Raw genomic sequence first — 25,321 nt, 5'->3', positions numbered from 1 at the left:
CTGTCCTCAGGCCCTTTGTTCTGGCTGCATCCAAATGACAGTGCTGACTGCTTGAGCGCTGAGGTGCTCAGAACCCTCCCCGAGGAGGCCAGCAGCACCTGGAACCCACACCGGCCCCCGGGGAGGCTGGGGGAGCCCTCCCCACAGCCCTGCCAGGCTCCTGGCTGCCAGCCTCCAGGGGCTTGGAGAGCCCACGGCAGCCCGGAGGTGCCAACTCCCAGCGGCCAGCAGTCCTCCCACGCCCTGCTCCCAGGCTCACCCCCGGGGAAGGCAGAGCACCCCCTACTCCTGCCCCCTACTCCGCACTTCCCCAGGCGCTGGCTTGGCTCCTCAGATGCAGGGCCCATCAGGGGTGGAGGCGGCGGTGTGTCAGCTGGTATCCAGGCTCGGATTGTGCGCCGCGATCGCTCCCCCTCCCCATCTCCCCAAATCCACCCACCTACCCACCCCGGTACCCACTGCTCAGGGGGCCTTCTGGGTGGCAGCACTTCCCAGGGAGAGAGGAGGGGAGAGGAGCAGCCCCGAGCCCTCGGCTCCTTGGGGGTGGGGGAACCGCCTCCCCGGACCCCTCCCCGGCGCCGCCGATGGGGCAGCCCCCACACCCACGGGCGCGGGCGCCCGGGCAGGCCCCCGGGTGCTGCAGGGGGAAGCTGCCGCCCGGTCGCGCCTGACCCGAGCCCGCGGCGGAGGCTGCACTCCGCGAGCGGGGACCCGCCGGCCCCCAGGCCGGGCGGAGATGTCCAGGCGGCGACCCCCAGGGCCGGCTCGCTCCCGCGGCCGCCTGCCCGCCGGCGTGCCCCTGCCCGGGCCGTGGCGCGCCCCCCGAGTCTCGCAGTATTTCCTCCCTGCACCTTTAAGAAGGCCGCTGCTCCGTGGTGGGATGGTGTGTGCGAGCCACACAGAGGAAGTTACGCAGCCGGGATCAGACCGAGAGATAAAAGCCCAATGGTGATCGTGAGTGAAGGCAAAGAGGATTTGGCCTCGGCATTAACTTGGAGCGCGGCGCAGGGGGCCCGGCAGCGCCCCGCCAGCTGGCCCGAGCGCGCCGGGGGAATGCCCCCGCGCCCCGACGAGCCGCCGCGGAGCCCACCCGGGCCGGGGGCCGCCCGGCGCCCCAGCGCGGGTCCCCCCGGAGCCGCCCAGGGGCCGGCAAAAGTTTGCACTTGTTAGCGGCGACCTCCGCTCGGCCGGGCGGGCGATGCGGGCGGCGCGCGCGGCCCCCCGCCCGGGCCCGCGTCTCCCGGACGGCTGCGGGCGGCGCCCCCGGCAGCCGGAGGGCGCCCGGGCCCGGGTCTGACGGCGGCGGCGGCCGCGGCGCGGGGAAGGAGCGGCGGCCCGCGGCCTCGGGCCCGCGCCCCCAGCAGCGCCGGCCGGAGCGGGCGGCCGTGCTCGGCCTCCCGCGTCTCCGCGCTCCGGGAAGCCGCTCCGAGCCCGGGTAAGGCGGGCGGGGTGGGGCGGTGCGGGGCGCTGTGGCGGCGCGCCCGGCCGGGCTCCGGCGGCCGTGCAGGCTCTCCCGGGGCCCCCGAGCCACTTCCCGCAGCCTCGCCGAGGCTCGGGTGCAAAAGTTGTCTGCTGCCGGCCGCTACTACGGAGGGCTGGCTCGGCGGGAGAGGGGCGTGTGAGCGCGCGCGGGCGGCAGCCTCTTAAAGGCGTCGCTCGCCTTCCTGGCCGGGTCCCCGCGCCCCTGGCTGCTTCCCCGCCGCGTGTGTGGCTGCGTGCGGGACGCGGAGGGACGCTGCGGGGAGAGCTGGGAGGGGTGCGCGGCTGGGCGGTAACCCTCCTCCCGCGCCACTGCGCCCCGCACCCCAGCTCCCCGCCAGCGGCCAGAGCCGCACGCACGCACGCACCCCGAGCCCTCCCGCCGCTCCGCACGCCCGGGGACGCGTGAGTCGCACGAGAAACTCGGGTGCCGCCACCGCTGGAAACTTCTCCGCGTGGGTGGAGGGGGTCGCGGGTGGGGGGAGGGGCTCGTGGGACCCGCTCCGGGGCGCAGGAAGCGCGCGGCGGGATCGGCCGGCTCCGGAGTAAGTCGCCCGTCTCCGCGCGGGGGGTGGACGGGGAGCTCCGTGCCTTTTAATTAAGGGGTGAGGGGCGCGCGGGGCGCCGGCCCGGCCTTGGTGAACCGCGACCTTCGGGATGGCACGCGCGGCTCGCACGCAACTTATGGAAGCCAAAGAGCAGCCGCGGGCCCGCCCGGCTCGGCCCTGGGAGCCGCGCGCCGCGGACGGGATCTCGAGCCCCGGCCGTCCGCCGTGGGGTCCCTGGGCGTCCGCGATGGAGTCCGACTCTGGGCGTCCGCGCCGCCCCGGACTCGTGCTCCGCCCCCCGCGCCCAACTTTTCGGGGCTCCCGGGCCGCTGGTGGGGGAACGGGGGCTGCAGGCATGCGGGGTCGGGGGCCAGGGGCACCGGGGCCTTGGGGTCCCAGACGCCGGCTGATCGGGAGGGGGCGCTGGGCATGGCTCCCCCCTACCCCGTCCAGGGCGCGGGACCGGAAGGTGACCCCGGCCCCCAGGGGCTGCCTGCACCCTCCAAGGGCGGGCTCCACGCCTCTGGCCGGTGGGCTACGCGCCCCCTGCGCACCCCGCGGCGAGTTTCCCGCTGGGCGAGGGCGCAGCGGCCGCTCCCGGACGAGGCTGCTCGCGAGCCCGGCCGGCTCCGAGAGGCGCTAATTCAATCAGGCGGAGAAAGCCGAGTTCAGAAATCCTGATAAAATCTAATTTTCGGGCTTTCATGCCCAGGCCATCAGCCACTCTCCCTCCCCCGCTCCCGCCCGGTTCCCGAGGACTCCGAGAAGCAAATAAGCGCGTTGGTTCATTTGATCCTGGTCGCCCCGTTCCCTAATACTCCCAGGTGAAGGTTTATTTCCCCGGGGAGAAACAGCGGTCGGCCGGCAGGTGCAGCCTCCACTTCGGAGCCGCCGCCGGCCGCTCGCTCCCCGCGCTCCGCCTCCCCCCCCCCCCCCCCCCCGCGGCTTCGCTCCTTTTTGGCAAAATAAAATAAAATAAAATAAAATACGCCTGTGGTGCCGGCGCGCTGGGCGCGCAATTCCCCGAGCGCGCGGCCCGCGACGCCCGGCTGATTGACAGGTGTAAACACAACCCCGGCTCCGCCCCGCAGGTTCGGTCGGCTGGGGGTCGCTTCCCCGCAGCCCCCCGCCACGCGGCCGCATCCCCGGGCGCGCGTTGCCTTCCCGCAAAGCGCCCCGCAGATTGGAGAGCTGCCGCGCGCGCGGCTCCCGCGTCCACGCCGTCCAGGCCCCGACCTCGCGGGCCGTGTCCGACGCCGGGGCGTCCCCAGCGGGGGCTCCCCGGGCCCGTTAGTGGACGGTCGTGGCGCGGGCGCCGGACGCGCTGTTTTCCGGGCCCGCACGCCCGCGGGGGCCGCGCGCTCTTACTTTCACTACGCGGTCCCTGGCGGTGCAAACAGACGCCAGGCGCGTTCTGCCGAGCGCAGACACCACCGCAGGTGTCTCCCGAAACCCACAGAGGAGAGGCGGCAGAACCGGGAACCCCCACGGGCCTGCGAGCCAGGGGCGCCGGCTGGGGGCTTCCCCCCGGGGAGGTGCAGGTGCGCCGTCGTTGTGGGGTGTCCATGACGCGCGGTGAGCTTGCAGGCAGTGGCTCCGGGAGGTAGGGGGGCGCCAGGTGAGGGCCAGGCTGCCCTGGGCGCCGCTGCCCACTTGGCAGAGGCGTTTGCAGCCACCATGGACAGGACAACCGGAGCAGTGAAGACCACAGGCGCTTTTGCCGCGGTGACCTTTGCCCTCTCCCTGGTCAGCGTTTCTGGCCAGGATCCGGCTCTGGCTGCACGCAGATTCCCGCCGTGATGTCTCTGTCTGGGAACATATCACATCCCTGGAGTCGGGCACTTCCCAGTATAACGTCTGTATTAGTTATATCTATTTTGGCTTTTAAATAATTATCAAGGGCTTAAAATAGCGCGGTGGTGATCGTCAGAGGGATGCGATGGTAGAGAGAGCCTCCAAGGAGGCGGTGGCAGTGTTGGCCCCTCCCGGGAACACGGCTGCACAAGGCCCCGCTGTCCCAGGGTGTGCCAAGGCCCGAGGCCCGGCAGCGCCGTGAACCTGGCAGCCTACCGAGGTCACTGTGGTTTCAGCCTCTTTCCTGCCTGTAGCCACTTTGGACATTCTGCGTGGCCAGGGGATGTTTCCGAAAGTCTCTGATCCCTGCCCCCAGCAGGAGCCCCCGCCCCTCGATCTGACACCCCCTTCAGAGATGAGACGGCTCCGTCCCCTTTGTCACAGCCATCTGCAAACGTGCAACTCGGATATCAATAAAAACAACCTCTCGCTCTCAGGAGACCTCCCTGATGCAGCCTCGCTCTGCACATCTTGCCGGGAGGGAGGGCTTTGTTCTCACCCTCTCCACCCCTCCCCCTCTCTTAATTTGTTGCAGGTGCTGTCGCTAATGAGCCCGCTCCTCTCTGATGATGAAAAGACGGGCAGGCCCCAGGTACCGGGAGGGACGGGGCGCTGAGGTCCCAGAAACTTCAGAATAAGTGGCCCACGGCTGCACGCCAAGGTCAGTTGGCCCCCTCCCCACTTAGCGCCCACCCCACCCGGGCCGGCCCCTCTGTTGCAGCCCCTGTGCGAGGAGGTCTCATTTGTCGGTCCCAAGGAGGGCAGGCGTCTCTGGGGCTGGACTTCACACCTCCTGATTTTACTGTATCTTTGCAACGCAGGCCCGAGGGGATACTCTGCTGTCGTATGGAGCCCGTCGCCCATTAAGGTCCCTTTAAAGACCTGAATTGGTTGGAAGGACAAAAATTAAAAGCAGTCCGATCCGCCCCCCCGCCGGATCCCTGTGGATTCCCCTTCTCCCATTTCCAGCCACTGTCACAATTTGAGGGTCTTCCCGATCTGATCACATCCACCTCCGGGAGCCGTGCGGTGCCAAGGGCAGGACGACAAAGTCACGGCCGCTCGCTGACCTGCCCGGCAGCAGCCGGAGAAGCGCTGGCTCTAGATTTTCCGCGGTAGCAGCCGTGGCTTCTTGGAAAATACGAGGTCCTCATTCTCTGCAAACCTGGGCCGCCCTGGCTGTCGCCGCCCTGGCTGTCACCGCCCGGTAGATGTGGCGTTTCCATGCTGAGGCCGCGAGCCCCGCCTGAGCCCGCCATCACCGTCGTCGACGTCCACGCTGTGACTCCAGGACCTCTGGGGCCGTGCCCCCGTGGACTGCGCAGCCATGCTGTACCTGCTGGCCCTCCTCCTGTGCTGCCTCCCGCTGGCCTGTGGGAGCTATGACATCTGTAAGTCCTGGGTGACCACGGATGAGGGCCCCACCTGGGAGTTCTACGCCTGCCAGCCCAAGGTGATGCGGCTGAAGGATTACGTCAAGGTGAAGGTGGAGCCCTCGGGCATCACGTGCGGAGACCCCCCGGAGAGGTTCTGCTCCCACGTAAGTCGGCCCGCTGCCGGCCCAGCGGGATGGAGACCCTGGGGGTGGAGGGGGCGGTGAGCCTTGGATTGGGACCAGGAGTCTGTCCCACCGTGGAAATGGGCGGCAACCTGTGCCCAGGCGAAAGGCACCCCAAGGACCCCGAGTGCACGCCATGCCATCCTCGACTCGGGGCCTTCTTGGTCAGCGGACGGCTTGGTGGTTAGCAGTCCCCCAGCCTCTGAGCCAGCGAGCCCTCTGACCTCCCGCTGTGGCACAAGCCCCTGGCTCTACCAGGCAGCCAGGACGGGCTGACACATTGCACAAGCTCCGGGGGCCTCTTGGAGGAGCGTGGGCCGGGGCCAGGATGGCCGCTGCAGGGCACGTGCGATGGCCACAGGCGGTGGCAGGCGCTGGGCTGTGGTCACTCGAATCCCGGGTTAGAGAAGGAGGGTCTGGGCCTCAGAGGACATGGTCCTAATAGCAGGTGTGGAAGGCAGCCACCAGGAGGTTGACAGAGGTCGTCACCCCCAGCCAGACGGATTGTGTTTGAATAACGAGGCGGAGTTGTAAGCTGTGGGCTCGGGCCGCGGGATATCTCTGAGCCTCTGTCTGACCGTCTGTGAAATGGGTACCCTCAGTGCGTCGGGAGTGTTCACGGTTTAGTGAATACTGGCAGAGTGTTTTGAATAGGCTCTGACACAGAGGGGTTCCCGTCCCACGGAAGGGGAGACTGGGGAACAGATGCGGAGGGTCTGGCTCCAGAGCCCCTGAGTACACGGCTCCTGGACAGGCGTCCTCCTCTGGGCAGTGCCCTGCGGCCCCGCCCCTGGCACGGGAAGGGCTTGGTGCTTTCCCCAGCCCCCCCCCCCCCGGCTTCTGAGTGTCCTTGGCGGGGCGGGGGCCTCCGGGCCTCTTGGTTTCGGGCTGAGCTGGCCTGGTTTCCCCATGCTGGGCTCCTGAGGGCGTCTTCGTCCCATGGGGCCGCTTCAGTCACATCACAGAGCAGTCGGCTGGTCGGTTCCCACTCGGGCTTGTCCGTGGTGATAAGGCTGTCACTGTGGGTGATGGCTGGGCCCAGGGCCAGCGGGGGAGGACTGGAGGAGGTGAGGGAGGAGAAGGCAGGGGCTGGATGGGCCCCGCTGCCCTGGCTCAGGGTCGGGTCAGGGGCAAGGCCCCTGCTCTGGGTGTGTATCTGAGCCCAGGGCACAGCCAGCCTCTGCCTCTCGTGTTGGGTCTCAGCCGCGTCTGGTCTGTTAAATGTTAGCGTGGCCTTCATGTGGGCGAGGGGGCGGGGTGTGAAGTGTAATTCAGAGGCTGCTGGCCAGGGGCCTCGGGACGGAGGAGCCCAGCAGGTGCAAGTCTGAAGCCCCCTCCTGGCCGAAGCCGGCTCGTGATGCCCCTGGTCCTGCACCTGCGCTGTCTCTCCTGGGACCCAGGACCCAGGGCAGCTGCAGGAGGGGCTCACCACCCCTCCTGACTCCCGCAGAGCTGGGGCAGCCGGCCTGGGGTCTGGAGGGCTCCTGGGGGCTGTGCCACCTGTTTGATAGGGTTAGGGATCTCATGGGGGGCTGTTCCGGGTCCGCCTTGAATTAGACGTGTGGACAATGCAGATGGGAAATGCAGGCCCTGCCCGGGGTACCCGGGGGGAGAGGCGGGCTGGCTTCTGGGTTGGCGGGCAGGGGTCGCCTCCAGCCTGGATCCCACCCCGACAGCACCCGGCAGGTCCTGTGTGTGCCTCGTTATCTTCTAGGTGGGCGCTGTTCTGACCCCCACCATCAGGGACTGCAGGGTTGCCCAGGTCCCACAGTCACGTGCTTGCCCACAAGGGGGCACGGCCCCCCTCTCTGGGTGTCCCCGTCTCCGAGATCCAGTTCCCTGGGGAGGCAGTGGTGCCTAGCACGTGTTCAGCCCGTTGCTGTGGCTTTTACGCCCCTGGTGGCTACCCTGGCTCTCCCTCCTTCTCAGACTTCACGGCCTCCCTGTACCTGGAGGACACTGCTTTTTCTGTCTCCAGGGACCAGAATGCCACCCACTGATGCCCGCGCCGCTGTTGCAGATGGCCACCAGGGGGCGCCCTAACGGCAGCGAGCAGGACCACTGCCCCCTTACTGCAGTGGCCCCTTGGCTTCTGGCTCCTGCCGTCCTGCGGCAGGTGCTGGGCCTGGGGGGTCTGCCTGTCCCACCCAGCATGTCAGGGCGTGACCCCGGGGGCCACCCTGAGGGTCGGAGGAGCCAAGGAGCGTCCACCCCTTTGAGACTCCGGCCGTGGTCCTTGGCGAGGCCCCCTGAGAACTGAATTGTAAATTCCAGGCTGGCGAGGAAGGGGAGGGGGTGGGAGACAAGATAAATGAATAAATAAAAACCTATTGGCTCCAGACGCACACCAGGAATTAATAGGCATGAGCTCTCGGCCGAAGGTTCTTGGGCAAGGACGAAATCTCCGTGAGGGGCTGCGAGCGAGCAGGCGGAGGCGAGGGCGGTGGCTGCTCTCGTACCCCTGGGGACGGGGAGGGCGCAGCTGGGCCCGGCGGGGGCAGCCCTCACGATCCACACGAGCCTGCTCCTGCCCGGACCCCCAGAGAGGGGGGAGCCCTGTCTGTGCCTTGGAGACTACAGTGGATGACTGGAGACACAGCGGGGAGAGAGACGGGGAGAGAGAGGGGAGGGGAAAGGAGGGGAAGGGAAGGGGAGAGGGGAGGGGAGAGGAGGAGAAGGGGAGGGGGAAGGAAGAGGAGAGGAGGGGAGGGAAAGGGAGGGGAGGAGAAGGTGGAGCCACCCCCCAGCCTTGCCACCCAGCTGTGGTCCAGCAGCACTGCCTCACCCCAGGCCCCACCCCAGCCCTGCTGGATCAGAATATTCCATTTCCTTTAAAAGATTTATGTATTTATTTGAAAGGTAGAGTTACGGGGTGTGGGGGGTCTTCCATCTGCTGGTTCACTCCCCAAATGGCTGCAGTGGCCAGAGCTGTGCTGATCTGAAGCCAGGAGCTTCTTCCAGGTCTCCCACATGGGTGCAGGGGCCCAACACTTGGGCCACCTTCTACTGCTTTTCCAGGCACATTAGTAGGGAGCTGGATTGGAAGTGGAGCAGCCGGGACTCAACCCGGTGCCCATATGGGATGCTGGCGTCACAGGCGGTGGCTTTACCTGCTGTGCCACAGCGCTGGCCCCAGACCCTGCATTTTGACAGGAAGCCCCGGGGCTGTGCTGTGTGACAAAGCTATGGCTGAGGCGCTGCCCAGGGAGAAGAGGAAGACCGGGGAGGGGCTGGGGTCCTGGGAGCTCAAAACCCAGGCCCCATGCAGGGCTGCCTTGCCAAGGCCGGGAAACACGCCTCGCTCTGAGCAGGACCTGGTGGAAGGTTCCAGACAGAGGCAGCCCTGAGGCCCATCCCCACGCTGCCGCTGTGGGCTCCGTGACCTGAGCGAGTCACTCCGACACTCGAGCCTCGGTTTCCCCATCTGCAGAGGGACGTGGTCCCAGCCGCCTGCCCCACCTCCGGTCTGAGCGCTCGGCTCCGAGTGCGCTCTGTCCCAGCCAGGCCGAATGTCACCTCCTACCCGGTGTTGATCGTCTTGGTTTTTCCACGTTGAATGGATGGGATGGCGAGTGTTTCATCTAAAGAGACTCCAGAGAGAGAGAGGCTGGCACCCGGTGCTGTGTGACCTTCAGCACCACACCTGACCTCTCTGGGCCGTGTTCCTCCCGCAGGGCTATCAGGAGGCACACGGGGGCCGGCAGGAGCACAGGCGCTCAGTCCTTGCCGGATGCTGCGACGCTGGCAGTGTTCGCCCCCTTGTTGGACCGTGAGTTCCTTGCAGGCAGGGCTGTCTCATGAGCCCTTGCATCGCGGGTGCCTCCCTCTTGGCTCCGTCCATGCTCGGTGAATGGTTGTTGAATGCGCCGGATGGGTGGGAGGAAGGCTGGTGTGATCCAGGAAGGCTGCTCGGAGGAGGAGAGGCCTGGGCTGAATCCTGGAGGGGGCCCGCTGGTGACAGCTGCTCAGACTCCAAACGCCCAAGGCGGGGCCAGCCTGGGACAGGAATCATTCCAGTGATGATATCCTGTTGCCTGGTGAACCCTCGCAGGGGACCAGACGGCAGGAAGATCCCAGGCCGATCCCGGCTGTGACTCTGCCAAGGGGGTGGGTTTAGGCCCAGAGACCCCAGGAGGGCCACAGGCAAGCCAGAGGCTGGGGAAGGGCTTCCAGGGGGCACAGCGAGGGGGGGGAGCGATTCCAGGCTCCCGCCTGCCCGGCCCCTCTCCTCCGGCCCCCACCTCCCCAGGCCCATGTGGGGAGGCAGGCAGGGGACCGGCAGCCCCGCCATGCTGTGGATGAGAACTGGGGCCCTGGGCTGGGACGGGGCGGGGGGGGGCTCCGGATCCGAGTTTTCCCATCTGGAAATGAGGATGACGCGAGACAGGACCTGGAAAGGGCGGGGCGCCCGAGGGATGCTCAGGGAAAGGCCCGGGGTCTTTGTTCCCCTCCACAAGGTCGTGCAGGGTCGAGAGCAGGGAGTCCCAGACCGGAGATGACCCCGTGGGCGGCGGTGGGCTTGGAGGAGAGGGGATGCTGTGAGCCCTGGCCCCACGACAGAGACCTTTGCCCCCAGCCCGCTTCCCCGCCTGCCCAGCCACGGGGCTTGGCTGAGTGGATCACCTCGTGATGCCTGGGTGCTCGCCGCACCCATCCGGGGAGTCTGGGGGACCCTAGACGGATCGCAGACGCAGGGCGGGATTCCAGCCGCAGGAGTCCCAGCTGCTGGGCCCGGCGTGGCGCTGAGCACTTGTGAGAGGATCCGTCACAACCCGGAACAGAGCCTTGTTGTTGCAGTAAAATACGGCCCCCGTGAAGTTTGCCGCTTTGGATGTGTCACCTGCACGGTCGGCGGCACTGACGACACTCGCAGTGTCCCGCAGCTCTCCTGGGGCCACCGCGGCCCCTCCCCCAGCCCCTGGCCACCTAGGTCGGCTTCGCCTCCCGGAGCTGCCCGGTGCAGGTGTGGCTCTCTGAGCCTGACCTTTCGCACAGCGTGGCGCTTTGGGGCTCCCGCGAGCCGTAGCTCGGGTGGGCGCCTCGCTCCTGTTCCGGGCTGCGTCGGATTCCCTCGTGTGGGCAGACACCGTTTTCTTGGTCCGTTTATTGGGCGGTGGACACTTGGGCTGCTTGTGCGCCGGAGCTTCCATGGGTGACGTTGCGGGGAGCGGGCGAGTGCACGGGCGGAGTGGTGGGGTCCCGTGGTGACGCCGTGTCGCACTTCGGGGAAACCTGAAAGCCGTTTCCACAGAGGTCACGCCATTTCACGCCCGCTCCGGCAGTGCCCAGGGGTTCCGGCTTCACTGCCTCCTGGCTGGCCCTGTGGCTTTCCGTCTTTGTCTTTCATTCTGCTCTAGATCTCATCGCCCGATGGGCAGTGATGCTGAGGTGGCCTCCTAGGCTCGCTGGATGTTCCTGTCCTCCTCGGGGGCTGGGCAACCCATGGCCTTTGCCTGCTGTTGAACTGGGTTGTCTTTTTGTTGTTGAGTCGCAGGAGCTCTTTATATATGATGGACCCTAGGTCCTTATCCAATGGCTGCCTGGGAAGGCTTCCTGCATCCTGCGGACTCCGTTGCACTCTTTCTGTGCCCTTTGGTGCACACCCCGTCTGCGTTTTCTTTCATTGCCTCCTCTTTTGGCATCACACCGATGAAATCATTGCTGAATCCAAGGCCACGCGGTTACAGCTTCAGTTCTGGGAGTATTTAGGTCTCTTAAACTCTCAGTTATTCATTCATTTATTTACTTGGTGCTGGGGAGAGAGACGGGAAGAGCCCCATTTGCTGGTTCACTCCCCCAATGCCTACACTGGCTGAGGCCAGAGCCAGGAGCCAGCAGCTCCATCCGGGTCTCCCTGGCGTGGGTGGCGGGGACCGCAGTGCTGGAGCCGTCACCTGCTGCCTCCCGGGGGGCAGGGAGCCAGAACCCGGAGCTCAGCTGGGAACTGACGGCAGAAACTCTGAAGGGGGACCCGGCTGCCCCAGCCAGCGTCCTGACCGCCAGCCGAGCCCCTGCCCCGGCGTTCCGGTTTTGGTCGGTTCTGAGTCATCTTTGTATGTGGAGCTGGGGGAAGTTCTTTGGCAGGGGGACACCCAGATTTCCCAGCATGCTTTGTGGCCATTCTTTCCCCCTGTAAATATTCATGGTACCCTCAGCCGGCCACTGCTGCAGGGGTGCGTTCCTGGCTCAGATCTCTGCCGACTGTCCTGCAGGGGAGGGATCACTATCGTGCCCATTTTACAGATGGCAAAACTGAGGCTGCAATACTGTGTGATGGGCTCCAGGCTTCATCTCAGGTCCCCGGCATTCTGTGACCATGCCATGGTGAGGCCAGGGGGCAAGGAGCCCAGGTGCTCACCCTCCCTCCCTCCCCCGCCTCTTCCCTGCCATAGCTTCTAGGCTGGGATGTTGATTTTGTCTCTCAGAGAGGGTGATGGGGGAGGGGACACTGTGACTTCCTCTGGTCCCCAAATATCTCTCCAGCATCCACTCCCCCCACTCATCCCCCACCTTTGCCCTTTGTGGTAGTGCTTACATGCAGTAGGTGCTAAATGCTGACACTGTAGTCCGTCATCTTAGCAGGACCATAAGAGCTTGTCTGGGACCAGAAGAACCCTGGTGTCTAGACCCACAGTGTGCAGGGCAAGGGGCCGCTGGAGTCGGCTGTGGGTGGCCCTGAGAACCCCATCCCACCCGGGGTTCCTGGGACCACAGCGTACACCTGCTGTGGAGTCCCGACCCCTCACTTCCCACTGGGGACACTGAGGCCCAGAGGGGTGGGGCAGCTTCCCTAAGCCACCACTGTGCCATGGCAGGCAGTGGGCGCAGTGGGCCGGAGCCCGGGGACAGGAGACCCCGGCACTGATGCCCTGGGTTGGCCCCTGCACGGCAGTGTGTGTGCGTAAGGGGCTTGGGCTGCCTGCCTGGATCCGCCTGCAGCCAGCGGGGGCCGAGCTGCTCTCGCAGGGTCTTCCTGTCCACTCTCCGGCCTGCATAGGTGAGCTGTCACGGGCATCGCCCTGGGGACGCAGGCGCGGCCCAGAGCTGGTTCTCGTGGACCCCCCAGGGGACACCTGCGAGCTGTAGCCTCCCGGCAGAGGCGGCCCCAGGAAAGGTGGACCCAGACACGAGGCAGGACAGAGTGGCGGTGGGGAGGTGGGCGACCACTGCCCATTAGCACGTGCAATTGTCCTGGGGCACCAGACAGGCCCGGGGGCCAGGCGCTGGCTGGCGGTCCTCAGGAGGCCCAGGCACCGTGCCAAGTACTGGGCCTGTGTAGCTCTTCATCCTTCAGCGGCTCTGAGACGGGAGTAGGACAGAGACTCAGAGAGGCAGAGACACCTAGCCGAGTTTGCACAGCCAAGGCTGAGAGCTGCGTCCCGGGCCTCGGCCGCTGCTGCCCTGCCTGCCCCCAGCTGGGCACCGGGAGCCAGCAGGACTGGGATCTCAGGCTGGGGCGGCCTCAGGGGGGGGGGCCCTGGGAAGGAGGGGCTGGGATCTCAGGCTGGGGCAGCCTGGGGGGGGGGGGTCCCTGGGAAGGAGGGGCTGGGATCTCAGGCTGGGGCGGCCTCAGGGGGGTCCCTGGGAAGGAGGGGCTGGGATCTCAGGCTGGGGCGGCCTGGGGGGGGGGAAGGGCCTGGGAAGGAGGGGCTGGGATCTCAGGCTGGGGCGGCCTGGGGGGGGGGGAAGGGCCTGGGAAGGAGGGGCTGGGATCTCAGGCTGGGGCGGCCTGGGGGGGGGAAGGGCCTGGGAAGGAGGGGCTGGGATCTCAGGCTGGGGCGGCCTCAGGGGGGGGGCCCTGGGAAGGAGGGGCTGGGATCTCAGGCTGGGGCGGCCTCAGGGGGGTCCCCGGGAAGGAGGGGCTGTGGTTGAGTCTCCCCGTCTCTGGCTCCGTCCAGATCTAACCTTGGTGGAGGGGATGGGGGCAGGGGGTCTGTGCCGCCCCTCGGCCTGTCTCTGACCGTGACCCAGCTCTGCCTGGCTGTCTCCTCGGCCCGCACCCGCCTCCCTCTGCTGCCCAGGGCGTTTGTCCAGGCCGGCGAAGTGAAGGGAGCTGGGAGGCGAGCGGGCCCTCCCCGGGGGCAGCAGAGGTGATGAGGAGTCCAGGAGCCACGCCTCCCGCACCCCCGCCCCGGGCAGCGTGCAGAGTGGACGGTGGCCCTGGGGGGTGGCAGGGTTTTGATGTCCCCTCCCGCCGGGGGATCAAGAGTGGCCGAAGGCAGGTGGCAGCAGCAGGGAGCGGAGCCAGCTGGCCAGAGGGCACCTTGTCCCTGCCGTCCCCACCCTGGTGCAAGCGGAAGCCCCTGGCGCCGGCTCTGTGGCTGAGCACCTCCCTGCGAGCTTCATCCCACCTTCTCCATCAGCTCGCATGTATTGAGTGCCTACTGTATACCAAGCACTTAACTGATGCCTGCTTAAGCTTGTGTTCCTATCTGCTTCACGTACAGAGCATCGGAGATTCAGAGAGGTTAAGCCACTTGCCCGAGGTCACACAGCTTCTAAGCAGAGAAGCCCGGCCTTTCTCCCCGTCCCTGAGCTCAGCCTTCCCAGCGGTGGGGCTCCGCTCCTAAGCTGCTTTGCTGACAGCCGTGTCAGCCGGCGCGTGGGAGGTGGGCGTGGCCGGCGTGTTCGTGTGTGTACGTGTGTGTACGTGCCGCCTGGCCCTCCCCCTCAGCCCCAGACGGAGGGCTGGGGAGGAGGAGTGATGGCGGAGTTTCTCCACCCCCTGCCCCTCGAGACTCCACGGAGTCTGCTGAGCCACTTATCTGATAATTCGCTTATTTCATGTCTGCCGGCACCAGCTCTGGGGACGGCAGCAGTGGCTTTGCCTGGAGGAAGCTGATCTGTTTTTCTGGGGGGGCAGGGGGGGTAGACAATAAGAGAGCTAAAAATAGACGGGAGCAGCAGGGGGCGGCGCTGGTGTCTGTGGTACCTGTGCCCCCACCTGCTCAGGGAACGCAGAGACCCAGCCGGGCTGCCCTTCCTGCTGCCCGGGCCCCTCCAGCACAGCAAACCGTCCGGGCTGGGCCTCGGCAGGGCAGCGGGCCCCAGGGTCACGGGCGCCTCTTGGAGAGCTGTTGCCACCCCCTGCCCGGCCCCTGCCCGGCCCCTGCCCGGCTGCAGCAGGCTCTTGGGGAGGTGGTCCCAGCGCCAAGCCCAGTGTGAGAATTGCCCCCCTCCCTGTTCCTGCCCAGCCCTAAGCATCTTAGAGGATCAGAGGGGAGAGACCCCCACGCCTGCCCCCGCCCGCAGAAGCCTCCTCTGTCCTCGCGCTGCCTTCCCGGGTGCCGAGGGTGCCGGCTCCTCGCTCTCTGCCAGGCGTTTAATCTCTGGTCCTGGAAGGAGCCGCTCTGCCAGCAGCTGCGAAATGTCACAGCTCCCTGCTCCTCACCAGCTCCCAGCCCAGCCTTGTGCATTAACCCCGCGCTCCCAGCAGCACCCTGCACCTGTGGCTGGGCCCATCTCAGGCGTCTCCTCGAAGCCGGTGCACCCAAGCCCTGGGGAGGCTCCCCGAGCGCCCGGCCAGCTCCTCCCCGGCCCCTGCTCTCCATGCCATTCGTAAGGACCGAGCCACGAGGGACCCCACCTGGCCATGGCTAGTGATCACCAGGTTACCAGACGGACAACCTGGGGGCCCGGCTCCCTCACCTGTACAGTGGGGCGCGGTCTGGGATAGGCTGGAACAGCCCCCCAAGCCACCTGCAGGGGGCGGGCGGTTGGAGTTCCCTTCGGTGTGGAGTAGATGGCTGGCCTCTGGGTGTGGGCAAGTCATCAGCCCAGCCCCTCCCAGGTGTGTAGACGGGCAGCCAAGTCCAAGAGCTGACGAACAAGTGAATGAACCAATCGATGAACCGCTACCAGTCCAGCCCCACCCCCTCCGCCCCCTGCCGAGAGCCCAGGTGTGCCCAGGTGTGGGGCAGACCCAGAGATGTCTTCCTAAGGAGTCTCCCAGGCACGTGGTGGGTGGCCACGGGGGTCTCCCAGAGGGAGTGCAGGCAGGCAGGCTGCACACTGGATGCTGCGGTGGGGTGGGGAGCAAGGTGCAGGGGTCTGCACTCCCCCCCCCCCCCCCCCCGTGGGGCTCGGGACTCAGAAGGGCTGTTGGATGACCAAGGACATGGGCGGGAGTCTCGAGGGGGCTGAGCGCCAGCCCCTCGCAGAGCCCCTCTGAGCTGAGCCCCCCACCTGCCCCAGCTCCGGGTGCAGTCTGAGGCGGGGCAGTGCCCTGCGCCCCCCGCCCAGCCCGGCAATGAACCCGAACCTCCCTCCCTGCAGCCCTGATGCAATATTCATGCGGGCCGCAGCCGCTCCGGGAGGCCACCGCCCGCGTCTGCCCGCCCGCCCGCACAGGCTTTTAGAGAGCAGGGCGCGGGCCTCTCCAGGCATCTCCTCCGATCGATGCTGCACTTTGCGCGCTTCCTCTTCCTCGCGGGCCGCCCAGCCCTCTCCCTGCTTGCTGTCCTCCTCCAGCCTCCTTCTTCCCTCGTATTTACTTTTGCAAAAAGTGCTCCATAAAAACGCTGAGCTGTGTGGGGAGTGGCGTGGGCAGGAAGGGGGGCGTCAGGCATCAGGGCATCAGCGTGGGGCTGGGCCAGCTGCCAGGCAGGCGGCTCCCGGGGTGAACAGGTTGAGCCTGGGGTGGGGGGAGGAGGGGGAGAGGGAGGGGGAAGAAGACCAGGAGGAGGGGGGGGAGGGGAGAAAGCGGAGGGGGAGAAGGAGGAGGAGGGGGGGGGAGGAGGGGGAGAGGGAAGGGGAGGAAGACCAGGAGGGGGGAGGGACGCAGCTGCCCCAGGTGCTCCCTGGCTCTGGTGGGGGAGGTTTTGAGGTCTCCAGGCTCTGACAAGGGAGGAGGAGAGCTTAGAGCTTGGGCCCGCCCAGCCTCCCTCTCTCCTGGAATCAATTAGAAACTGTTTACGGCCTCGCTGGAGAGAACAGGTCGGCACCCAGACTGTACCAGTACCCCTCCCGGCTGCCTGCCGCTGCCCACCCTGCGTGGGGCGGGTGTCGGGGGCTGCAGCGCCCCCAGCCCCCTCGGGGGCTGCAGGGCTTGGCACCGGCGGTCCCGTGGGGACAGAATTTCCCTGGGAAGCATTCCTGGAAATCTGGCTGTGGGAAGGAGCCACATATGCCCAGGCCAAGCAGAATGCAGCCTCTTTTTTATTTTGTCTTAATTTTTTTAAGCTTTCAGTTTTTAATTCCTGGAGAGATTAACCCTTGCCTAGCCAGAGCCTTGGCAGGACCGCCGGCCGCAAGGTGGAGGCATCTCCCCCTCGTCTCTGGTCCTCTGAGCCTGGCTCATGCCACAGCTCACCTTGAGCGTCCCAGGCCCCGCTGCAGGTGTGCTGGCGAGCGCTGGGAGCTGCCCGGCTGCCCCAGGGCATCTACCCCGCCCCAGGCTGCTCCCCGGGACCCACACGGCCCAGGGAGCCACGGTCAAGGCCCTGTGTTGCTTTGGAAATGTTTGCAAACATCCCTTTGCAGGGGAAGGGGATCCCAAGGAGGGTGAGTCCCAGTGCTTGCCCTTCTTGAGTCTCCTGTCAATCACAGAAGGTTCTGGAAGGAGGAAAGTTGTGGGCAGGGTTGCAGGGTGAGGTCTCGGTGCTCTGTGTCCTGCCGGATCGCGGTGGGCCGTGTTGCAGAGTGGAGACGGCGCCGTGTACCTGCAAAGTGAGATGTTTGCTGGAGTCGTGCTCAGGCTGGGGCAACCTGGGACGCTGTGTCGAGGGGGACATCTATCTAGGGGGTGCCCGTGAGTGTGGCTGCTAGGATGACCGAGCCCTGGGCCCCCCGCGGACATTGGCCCTCCCCTGCCCCGGGAATTGGCTGGGGCTGGGAGGAAAATCGCTCCAACAAGAGAAAAGAGAGAAAATGAAAATGCATTCCCGAGGGGCGCCTGCAGCTGGAGCCCCGGCCGCTGGCCGCTTCCGCGCCAGGAGCGGGCAGGTGACCTTGCTCCCGCCCAGGGCTTCTGCGGGAAGAGAGGGAAGGGGAGGGGCGGGGGCCGGGGAGCCACAGGCAGAATCAGAGCTAGCGAGGAGGTGGGGAGGGGGCAGCTAGAATTAGACGCGGCTCGGAGCAGAATCTCCGTTTCCGCCCTGTTAATAATTGATTCCCACTGCAACTTTTCTTGCCCATAAAGAGGAAATCATTTGTTAGGGAGAATTCCCCCGGCACCCTCACTCTCTCCCTGGAGTCCCGTTCTTCCTCCCCAGCCGCCCAGGGTCCGAGGGACTTTGCGGTGTCAGTGTGGAGGCTGCGTGTTCCGTGGGTGGGGCACTAAGGCACCGAGGGGGCGAACTCACACGTGGTGCTGGGGACGTCCCCTGGGTCCCAGCCCAGGACCCCGCAAGAGAGGGCTATCACAGATTTTCACACCTGTCCCCAAGTCCCTAACATCCTGCAAGGTGGGGGGAGGGGAGGGGAGCCCAGCTGCCCCTCCCCCCGCTCCTCTCCCAGCCCCCAAGTGTTGGGGACCAGGAGCAGGTGCTGCCCACACATGGTGACAACTCAGCAGACAGGTACCCAGAAATCTGTCGGCTGCTAAGCTGCTCCCCGGGCCTGCCCGCATGCCTCTGGGTGGTACATGGGGCAGAGAGACGGCTGTCTGCCCCCCGGGGGGATCGGAGTCTGTGCAGGTGGCACCGGCCTGGACGGCCAGCCGTGTCCCTTCCCCTCTGGGTGATGCGCAGTTTCAAACGGGGCTTCTGACTGCAGAAGTTGAGGTCTTTCTGATGCTCGCTTTCCGTGCACGTGGATTATGGAGGAAAAGGTCCCACCTGCCGGGAGCCTGGTCGTGTCCCGTGGGATGAGGTGCGGGGCGGGCTCGGAGGGTGCGGGGCGGGCCGGGTCTAGCAGCTTGCTGAATCCGCAGCCCGGCCCCAGGCAGCGCCAGCAGCCTCAGCTGCCCTGCAGTCCACCTGCACCATGTCCCCAGGGCCAGGGGCCGGGGCCGGGGACGGGGGCAGTGGCTGCCCTTGGGGGCCGCACCCTGCCCCGGAGAAGTGGGGACACCAGGGTGTCACTGCGGAGAAGTCTGGATGACAGCGGCACGGAACTGGCGGTGAAGCGGGTTTGGATTCTTCTCTGTGACTTGGGAACACGGACACTGCCTTCCTCTGGGTCCAGTGAGGGGCTCCCGACCCCCTGTGTGGGGCAAGGGCAGGGCAGGGTCCTGGAGGGACCCCCCCCCCCCCGCTTCTGCTGGGTCCTCCACTTCCTTCAACTTAAGCTGCTGGTGGGGGGTGCCGTGTCCTGGATCCTACCAGGTTCCAAGAACATTGGGTGAGTCGCCCGGGCTGGTGGCGTGTGGCTGGCGAGGACTGGCCCGCCACCGTGCCAACCACCGGAACCCGGATCGAGGCTCAGCTGCTAGGAGCCTGTGCCCGGCACGGTTCCGGCTGGGAGGCTGGGCCTGGTGAAGTCAGTTACTGCCCTGCCTTCCAGTTCTGGAGCCCCTGGGGAGGGGCCTGGGGGCTCACGGAGCCAGACTCCCCCCTCCGCTCCCGGCCCCGGGCACGGCCGCCTTGGTCCCTGCCGACAGTTCGCTTTCCCATTCAATTATATTTTTTTGCCTGCAGCTTGTCTACGCTGTTTACAACCTGGCCTCTGACTTACAACTACCTTGCGCACAGAAAATACATAAAAGAAAGCATTTAAGAGACCTTCCTGGGGTTTCAAAAGTGTGGCGTAAATGGTTTTTCTGCAGAACACTGCACGCCAGGGTCTCCTGCTGGCTGTGCGGGTGAGGGGCTCGTCCCGCCCCCCTCCCTCCCGGGACCTCTACAGCTGCGGGTCCCTGCTGGCCACCCCTGCCTCCACCCTTTGGGCTACACCGCCTGGCCTCCCAGGCAGCTTGCCTCTGTGTGTCTGCCTGGGGACGAGCCACAGGCACAAGGCGCATGGTTTCGCGGGACACCCCAGGTTGGGGCCCGTGATGTCCAGGGGGTGGGTGTGTCTGCCTGTGACGAGGACATGAGAATGGCACCTGCCCCCTGGCCACTGGCACAGCACTCACGGGGCAGCAGCCACTGCAGCTCCAAGCTGGCGGCGCTGGACAGCCTGAGCCTCCCCACTCACAGATGGCAGTTCCGGCCGAGAAGTCCCCAGGCCGGCCTGTGTCCAGCCACTGGTGGGCAATGACCACTGCCCTGGGGGGATTCTGTCCGCACCCACTCATGTGACACCGGACGAGAACCCAGAGACGAGGATGGAAGTGACTTCCTCCGGCCCGCAGCCTGGAAGGGTGGAGCTGGGATGGGACCAGGGCTCTCGACCCCAGAGCCATCTCCTTGACCGCTCCAGACTCAGATAAAGGGGTCCCAACAGGGGACACGGGCCCCAGAGTCGCAGGGAGATTGTGGGAGATGTCGTTGTTGGTTATGTTTTTCTGGGGCCAATTGCAAGGCACTCAGCAGGGGGCTGGCACTCAGGAAGTGCTTACAGAAGTGCCCTGTTTCCAGGATGTCCGAGGTGGGCTTCGGGGCTGCCCTGGACACCCCCACTTCCGCTCCCCAGGCCGGGCCCCTTCTCCGTGACTGTCACGTGTCAGGCGGCCCTCCTGGAGGTGGCGTCACCCCCAGAGACCCTGGGAAGCCTCACTGGCTCTCACAGGGGCCGTCCTGGGGTCAGGGGCAAGGTGAGAAACAGGGCTTCGCATACCCAACTCCATCCTTGGAACCCCCCTTGGGGAGGGCGGCGGGTCGGCACACACCCTGCGCCCCTCTGTGGCTCAGTGGAGTTCAGACCTGAGGCCAGCGGAAGGGAGGTTTGCAGTACAGAGTGGAGAAGCGAGCTTGGCCGCGGCCTGGGAGTTATTCACCGAGCTCGCTGTTGGAGCCGCCCGCTCCGCGGCAGGCACGGGGCTGGGCGGCACGCAGGCTGTTCATTAGTCCTCGCCATCTGCTCTGGGCCGCCCGCGGGCCCCCGCCAGCTCTGAAGCGGCCGGGTCGGAGCCCCCGTCTCCTGGCGTAGCCAGCTGTGTCAGTCTTCCCGGTGATGGGCAGCTCGGGCGCAGCTGGGGCCTTCAGGGGTCCCACGTGCCCCTCCCCCACTATGGGGACCACCAGGAGGACAGGCAGGTGGCGGGGTAAGGGAGGGGACAAGGACAGCAGAAGGGTGACGTCGGTGACTCACAGCGGCTGAGATGGACAGGCCTCGAATTGACACTTAATACGAGATAAGTTAATATAATTATTCTGCGAAAAGCTTATAGGTTATACAGGAATGCTCCAGGAACTTCATGGAAATGTGTTGTCAGGAAAAATTGTGCATGGATTTCAAAATTTTGTTTTGCACCATATAAACTTAGCTTTAAAAAATTTTTATTTTGGCCGGCGTTGCGGCTCACTAGGCTAATCCTCCGCCTAGCGGCACCGGCACACCGGGTTCTAGTCCTGGTCGGGGCGCCGGATTCTGTCCCGGTTGCCCCTCTTCCAGGCCAGCTCTCTGCTGTGGCCCGGGAGTGCAGTGGAGGATGGCCCAAGTGCTTGGGCCCTGCACCCCATGGGAGACCAGAAGAAGCACCTGGCTCCTGGCTTCGGATCAGCGCGATGCGCCGGCCACGGCGGCCATTGGAGGGTGAACCAACGGCAAAAAGGAAGACCTTTCTCTCTGTCTCTCTCTCCCACTGTCCACTCTGCCTGTCAAAAAAAATTATTTTAAATATTTATTTATTTGAAAGGTAGAGTTGCAGATAGGAGAGGGAGAGACAGAGAGAGAGAGGTCTTCCATCCACTGGTTCACTCCCTAAATGGCCATAATGGCCGGAGCTGGGCCAATCCAAAGCCAGGAGCCAGGAGCTTCTTCCAGGTCTCCCACGTGGGTGCAGGGGCCCAAGGACTTGGGCCATCTTCTACTGCTTTCCCAGGCCATAGCAGGGAGCTGGATCAGAAGTGGAGCAGCCAGGTCTCAAATCGGCACCCACAAGGGATGCTGGCACTGCAGGTGGCGGCTTTACCTGCTACGCCGCAGCACTGGCCCCTAAACTTAGCTTTTGATTCCGTTTTCCACGCGCTCTTTGAAGCACTCGATTATTATAATGACGAGTGTGACTCAGTGAGTGGCCCTCAATGCACAGTGCCCACGTCAGCACACTCCCAGCTCTGTGGCTGACGACAGGGGCACTGGATTCAAAGACTGAGCCAGGGAGGGAGGGCTGCCTGGAGGAGGTGCACGGAGTGGGGGTGGGGGTCTGCAAACCAGGAGGACGAAGAATGACCTGGGCGGGAGTGGGGGGCAGGCAGGGGGGGATGGACAGAGTCCCCAGTGCTGGGCTGGGAGGAGCCTTCCAGAGGCAGGGAGGCAGAGGCAGCGTGGCGCCCCCTGGTGGCAGCGTATGGCAAAGCGAGGCTCTTGGGAGAGGTCCCATGGGGAGCCACTGTGAAATAACCTCACAGTGCAGTGCCACCCCCTGAGCCCTTCCTCCCTCCCTGTCCCCCTTGCTGGCCAGGGATGAGGCGTCGACTTAGCTCGGGCACAAACCCCAGAGACGTGTGGCCCCACAGCCCTGGAGGTGAAGGACGCTGGCCCTGACACAGCTGCACACGGAGCACGGGGCTGGGGCACACAGTTCCATCCTGGGGAGGCAGCCAGGGCTGTGGAAGAAGCGGGGAGGGCAGGCCCAGAGCCGGAGATAAACCACGTGCAGGTGCGAGTACCTAGGGCACCTGCCCAGCTGCGGAGAGCTGGGGGTCCCTCTGGGCCGCACCTGCCCACTGCAGCCCCAGTAGCCTCTGCAGCCTACGGCCACCCCCAGGGAGCCCCCAGCCACCCCCCATCACTGGCCAGGGTGTGAGGAAGCTCAGCCCCCCACGCTTGAGCCCGGCCCCTCCACGGGGCGCCGTGGTGTGTGTGAGGAGCAGGCTCGTCCTCACGAGGACCGTGCCCCTCAGGAAGGCCTGGGCCAGCCCTGCCCTGCCCTGGGCCCCATCTGTTCAACAGGTGTTGGCCTCCAGGGACAGCAGGAAGTGGCGGTTCAGGCCGGGCTCAGGGGACGCTGGCACGCAGGGGGATTGAGGTCAGAGCTATTTTGGTCACGGAGGGCTTTGTGCAGCCTGCTTCGGTGGACGCCAGGGCAGCTGTGCCCACTGAGGGGCCCTGGGGGGTCTGGGGATCTGTCCTCCACCACGGAGGATCAAAGCCCGCGGCCTGAGGCGTGTCGCCTGGGGGGAGGCGGGCAGCAGGGCGCGGGCTCAGCCCTCAGGAGGCAGCGCGCGCACTCCCGCCATGGACACCCTGTGGCTCGTCTGAGAGTGGGCGGCTTCAGCTCCCACGCAGGCCACTTTGTCTCCGCACGTACACCTGCGGCGTTCAGCACACAGGGCCGTCTGTGGTGCGTGTGGCAGTCTGTGACAGTGTTGTGTGTGTATACGCATGTGTGTGTATATGTATGTGTGTACATGTGTGTATACCCATGTGTGTACATGTGTGCATGTGTGTACATGTGTGTGTGTGTCCACTCTCCTTCACAACGCTTTTAGGTTTGCACAGAGCTGAGCTGGCTCGTCGGGGGTCCGCCTGTGCTGCCCGTGCAGTGTCAGTGGCTCACAGAGCAGGGCCCCTGACCTGGGAAGGCCCCGGCCCTGCCTGTGCACCCCTCGGACCCTGGGTGTATGTGGGGGGCAGCCCCGGGTCTCTGGGCTGAGTTCCCGCATGGGTCCAGACATGGGGAATGGAGCTCATAGCTGGCCACTGCTGGGCCAGGTGACGGGGCTGCCGCCTCCTGGGGTGGGGGTGGGGGCACAGGGAGATGGGGGAGGGGTGCTGGCAGGTGGGGTGGGAGGAGAGGCAGGAAGCGAGGGGCAGTGCCCTGCAATCCTCAGCGGGCGGGGCTTCGGCCCCAACAATCAGATCTCCAGGCCTCAGGAGGCCGACTGTGTGTGCGAGGACTTGATTCACTTCCGATGCTCCTGTCCTGGGTGGGTGCGGACCCCCGGCTGAGGCTCCCACAGAGCGGCCCCTCTGATGACAAGTGCAAGTGCGGACGGGCTGGCTGCCAGTCCGGGCTGCCGCGACTCTGCGTTGGGTTTGACCATCTGCCGGGGCAGCTCCCCGCGTTGACCGGTTTATGGTCCAGCATGTGATGCGGGAGCTGCCACACGGAGGCGGGGCAGAGGGTGTGGATGGGGAGGGCGCCCCCAGCTCCCCGAAGGGTTCCCCAGCCCAATGGTACTGTTTAAGGGTTCGGGGCATCTTGGCATCGGGGGTGTCTGAAGGGTCGAGCATGTGAGTGGGACATCTGAGGCAGCCAAGGCTCCGAGGTGGGGACCGGCGGGGCTCACAGGGTCAGGGCTCAGCCAAGCCGAGCCCCCCAGGGGGGCTCAGCAACTGTGTCACAGGGCAGGGGCAGGGGGACCAGGGTCAGGAATCTTCCATTCTCTAGGTGACAGGGAGCTAAGGGGACTTTGTTTTTTGTTTTTGTTTCAAAGACTGATTTGAAAGTCAGAGTGACAGAGAGGTCTTCCATCCACTGGTTCACTCCCCAGATGGCCACAATGGCCAGGGCTGGGCCAGGCCGAAGCCAGGAGCCAGGAGCTTCTTCCAGGTCTCCCACGTAGGTGCAGGGGCCCAAGGACTTGGGCCATCTTCCACTGTTTTCCCAGGCCATAGCAGAGAGCTGGATCGGAAGTGGAGCAGCCAGGACCCGAACCGGTGCCCACATGGGATGCTGGTACTGCAGGCGGCGGCTTTACCTGCTGTGCCACAGCGCCGGCCCCTCCTGGGCGACTCTGGAGAAGGGATTAACAGCACAGCTGAGAAGCTGGGTACCCCGGGGAAGGGGGCACAAAGTGCCCACGGGGAGGACTCCTCCCACTGATGCCCCGTTTACCAGCACGTGGGCTCTGTGACAGCCGGGCGGCCTCCCCGGCGCGGGTGGGAGCGGCCCGTGCCCACCCTGCCCTTCTCTGTCCACTGCAGGAGAACCCCTACCTGTGCAGCAACGAGTGTGACGCCTCCAACCCGGACCTGGCCCACCCGCCCCGGCTCATGCTAGACAAGGAGGACGAGGGGCTGGTCACCTACTGGCAGAGCATCACGTGGAGCCGCTACCCCAGCCCGCTGGAGGCCAACATCACCCTGTCCTGGAATAAGAGCGTGGAGCTCACGGACGACGTGGTGGTGACCTTCGAGTACGGCCGGCCCACGGTCATGGTGCTGGAGAAGTCGCTGGACAACGGGCGCACGTGGCAGCCCTACCAGTTCTACGCCGAGGACTGCATGGAGGCCTTCGGCATGTCGGCCCGGCGCGCCCGCGACATGTCCTCCTCCAGCGCGCACCGGGTGCTCTGCACGGAGGAGTACTCGCGCTGGGCGGGCTCCAAGAAGGAGAAGCACGTGCGCTTCGAGGTGCGGGACCGCTTCGCCATCTTCGCGGGCCCCGACCTGCGCAACATGGACAACCTCTACACGCGCCTGGAGAGCGCCAAGGGCCTCAAGGAGTTCTTCACGCTCACGGATCTGCGCATGCGGCTGCTGCGCCCGGCGCTGGGCGGCACCTACGTGCAGCGCGAGAACCTCTACAAGTACTTCTACGCCATCTCCAACATCGAGGTCATTGGCAGGTACAGGCTGGGGGCGGGAGGGGGCAGGCCTGGCAGGGCCCGGGGGCACCTGGGGTCGTGTGCGCAAGCTTGGAGCCCTCGGGAGGCCTGGAGCGCGTGGGTGTGGCTGGACGGTGTGGGTGCAGGGCCGGGAGCGAGCCTGGTGCTGATGTGCTGGGGAGGCTGGGTAGCTGTCCGCTGTCTCCCTGGGCTCGTGGACAGGACCCCCTGAGGCTCAGTCCCTCGCCCGATGACTCCGAGAACTCAGTGGAGCTCATGGTTGCCATCCACTGGAACGAAAAGATACCGGCGAAAACCAGCAACGGGAGAAGGTGCCTAGGGCA

The 25,321-nt window shown here is 65.8% G+C and overlaps 1 protein-coding gene across 1 annotated transcript in view; it reads left to right on the top strand.

Annotated features, from left to right (window-relative positions):
* The first annotated feature begins 1,377 nt into the window (after positions 1-1,377).
* Positions 1,378-25,321, top strand: part of NTNG2 (netrin G2) — a 54,780-nt gene continuing 30,836 nt past the window's right edge. The window contains exons 1-4 of the mRNA XM_062206875.1: positions 1,378-1,435; positions 4,417-4,542; positions 4,703-5,421; positions 24,355-24,998. Of these exons, the coding sequence (XP_062062859.1) occupies positions 5,209-5,421; positions 24,355-24,998 (857 nt within the window). The 5' untranslated portion in view covers positions 1,378-1,435; positions 4,417-4,542; positions 4,703-5,208. The remainder of the gene's footprint in view (positions 1,436-4,416; positions 4,543-4,702; positions 5,422-24,354; positions 24,999-25,321) is intronic.

The sequence above is a fragment of the Lepus europaeus genome, chromosome 12 (genome assembly GCF_033115175.1).
Source record: "Lepus europaeus isolate LE1 chromosome 12, mLepTim1.pri, whole genome shotgun sequence".
In the NCBI taxonomy this organism is placed as follows: domain Eukaryota; kingdom Metazoa; phylum Chordata; class Mammalia; order Lagomorpha; family Leporidae; genus Lepus; species Lepus europaeus.
Note: the sequence above shows the minus strand (reverse complement) of the source record. Positions and strands in the feature narration are given on the sequence as shown.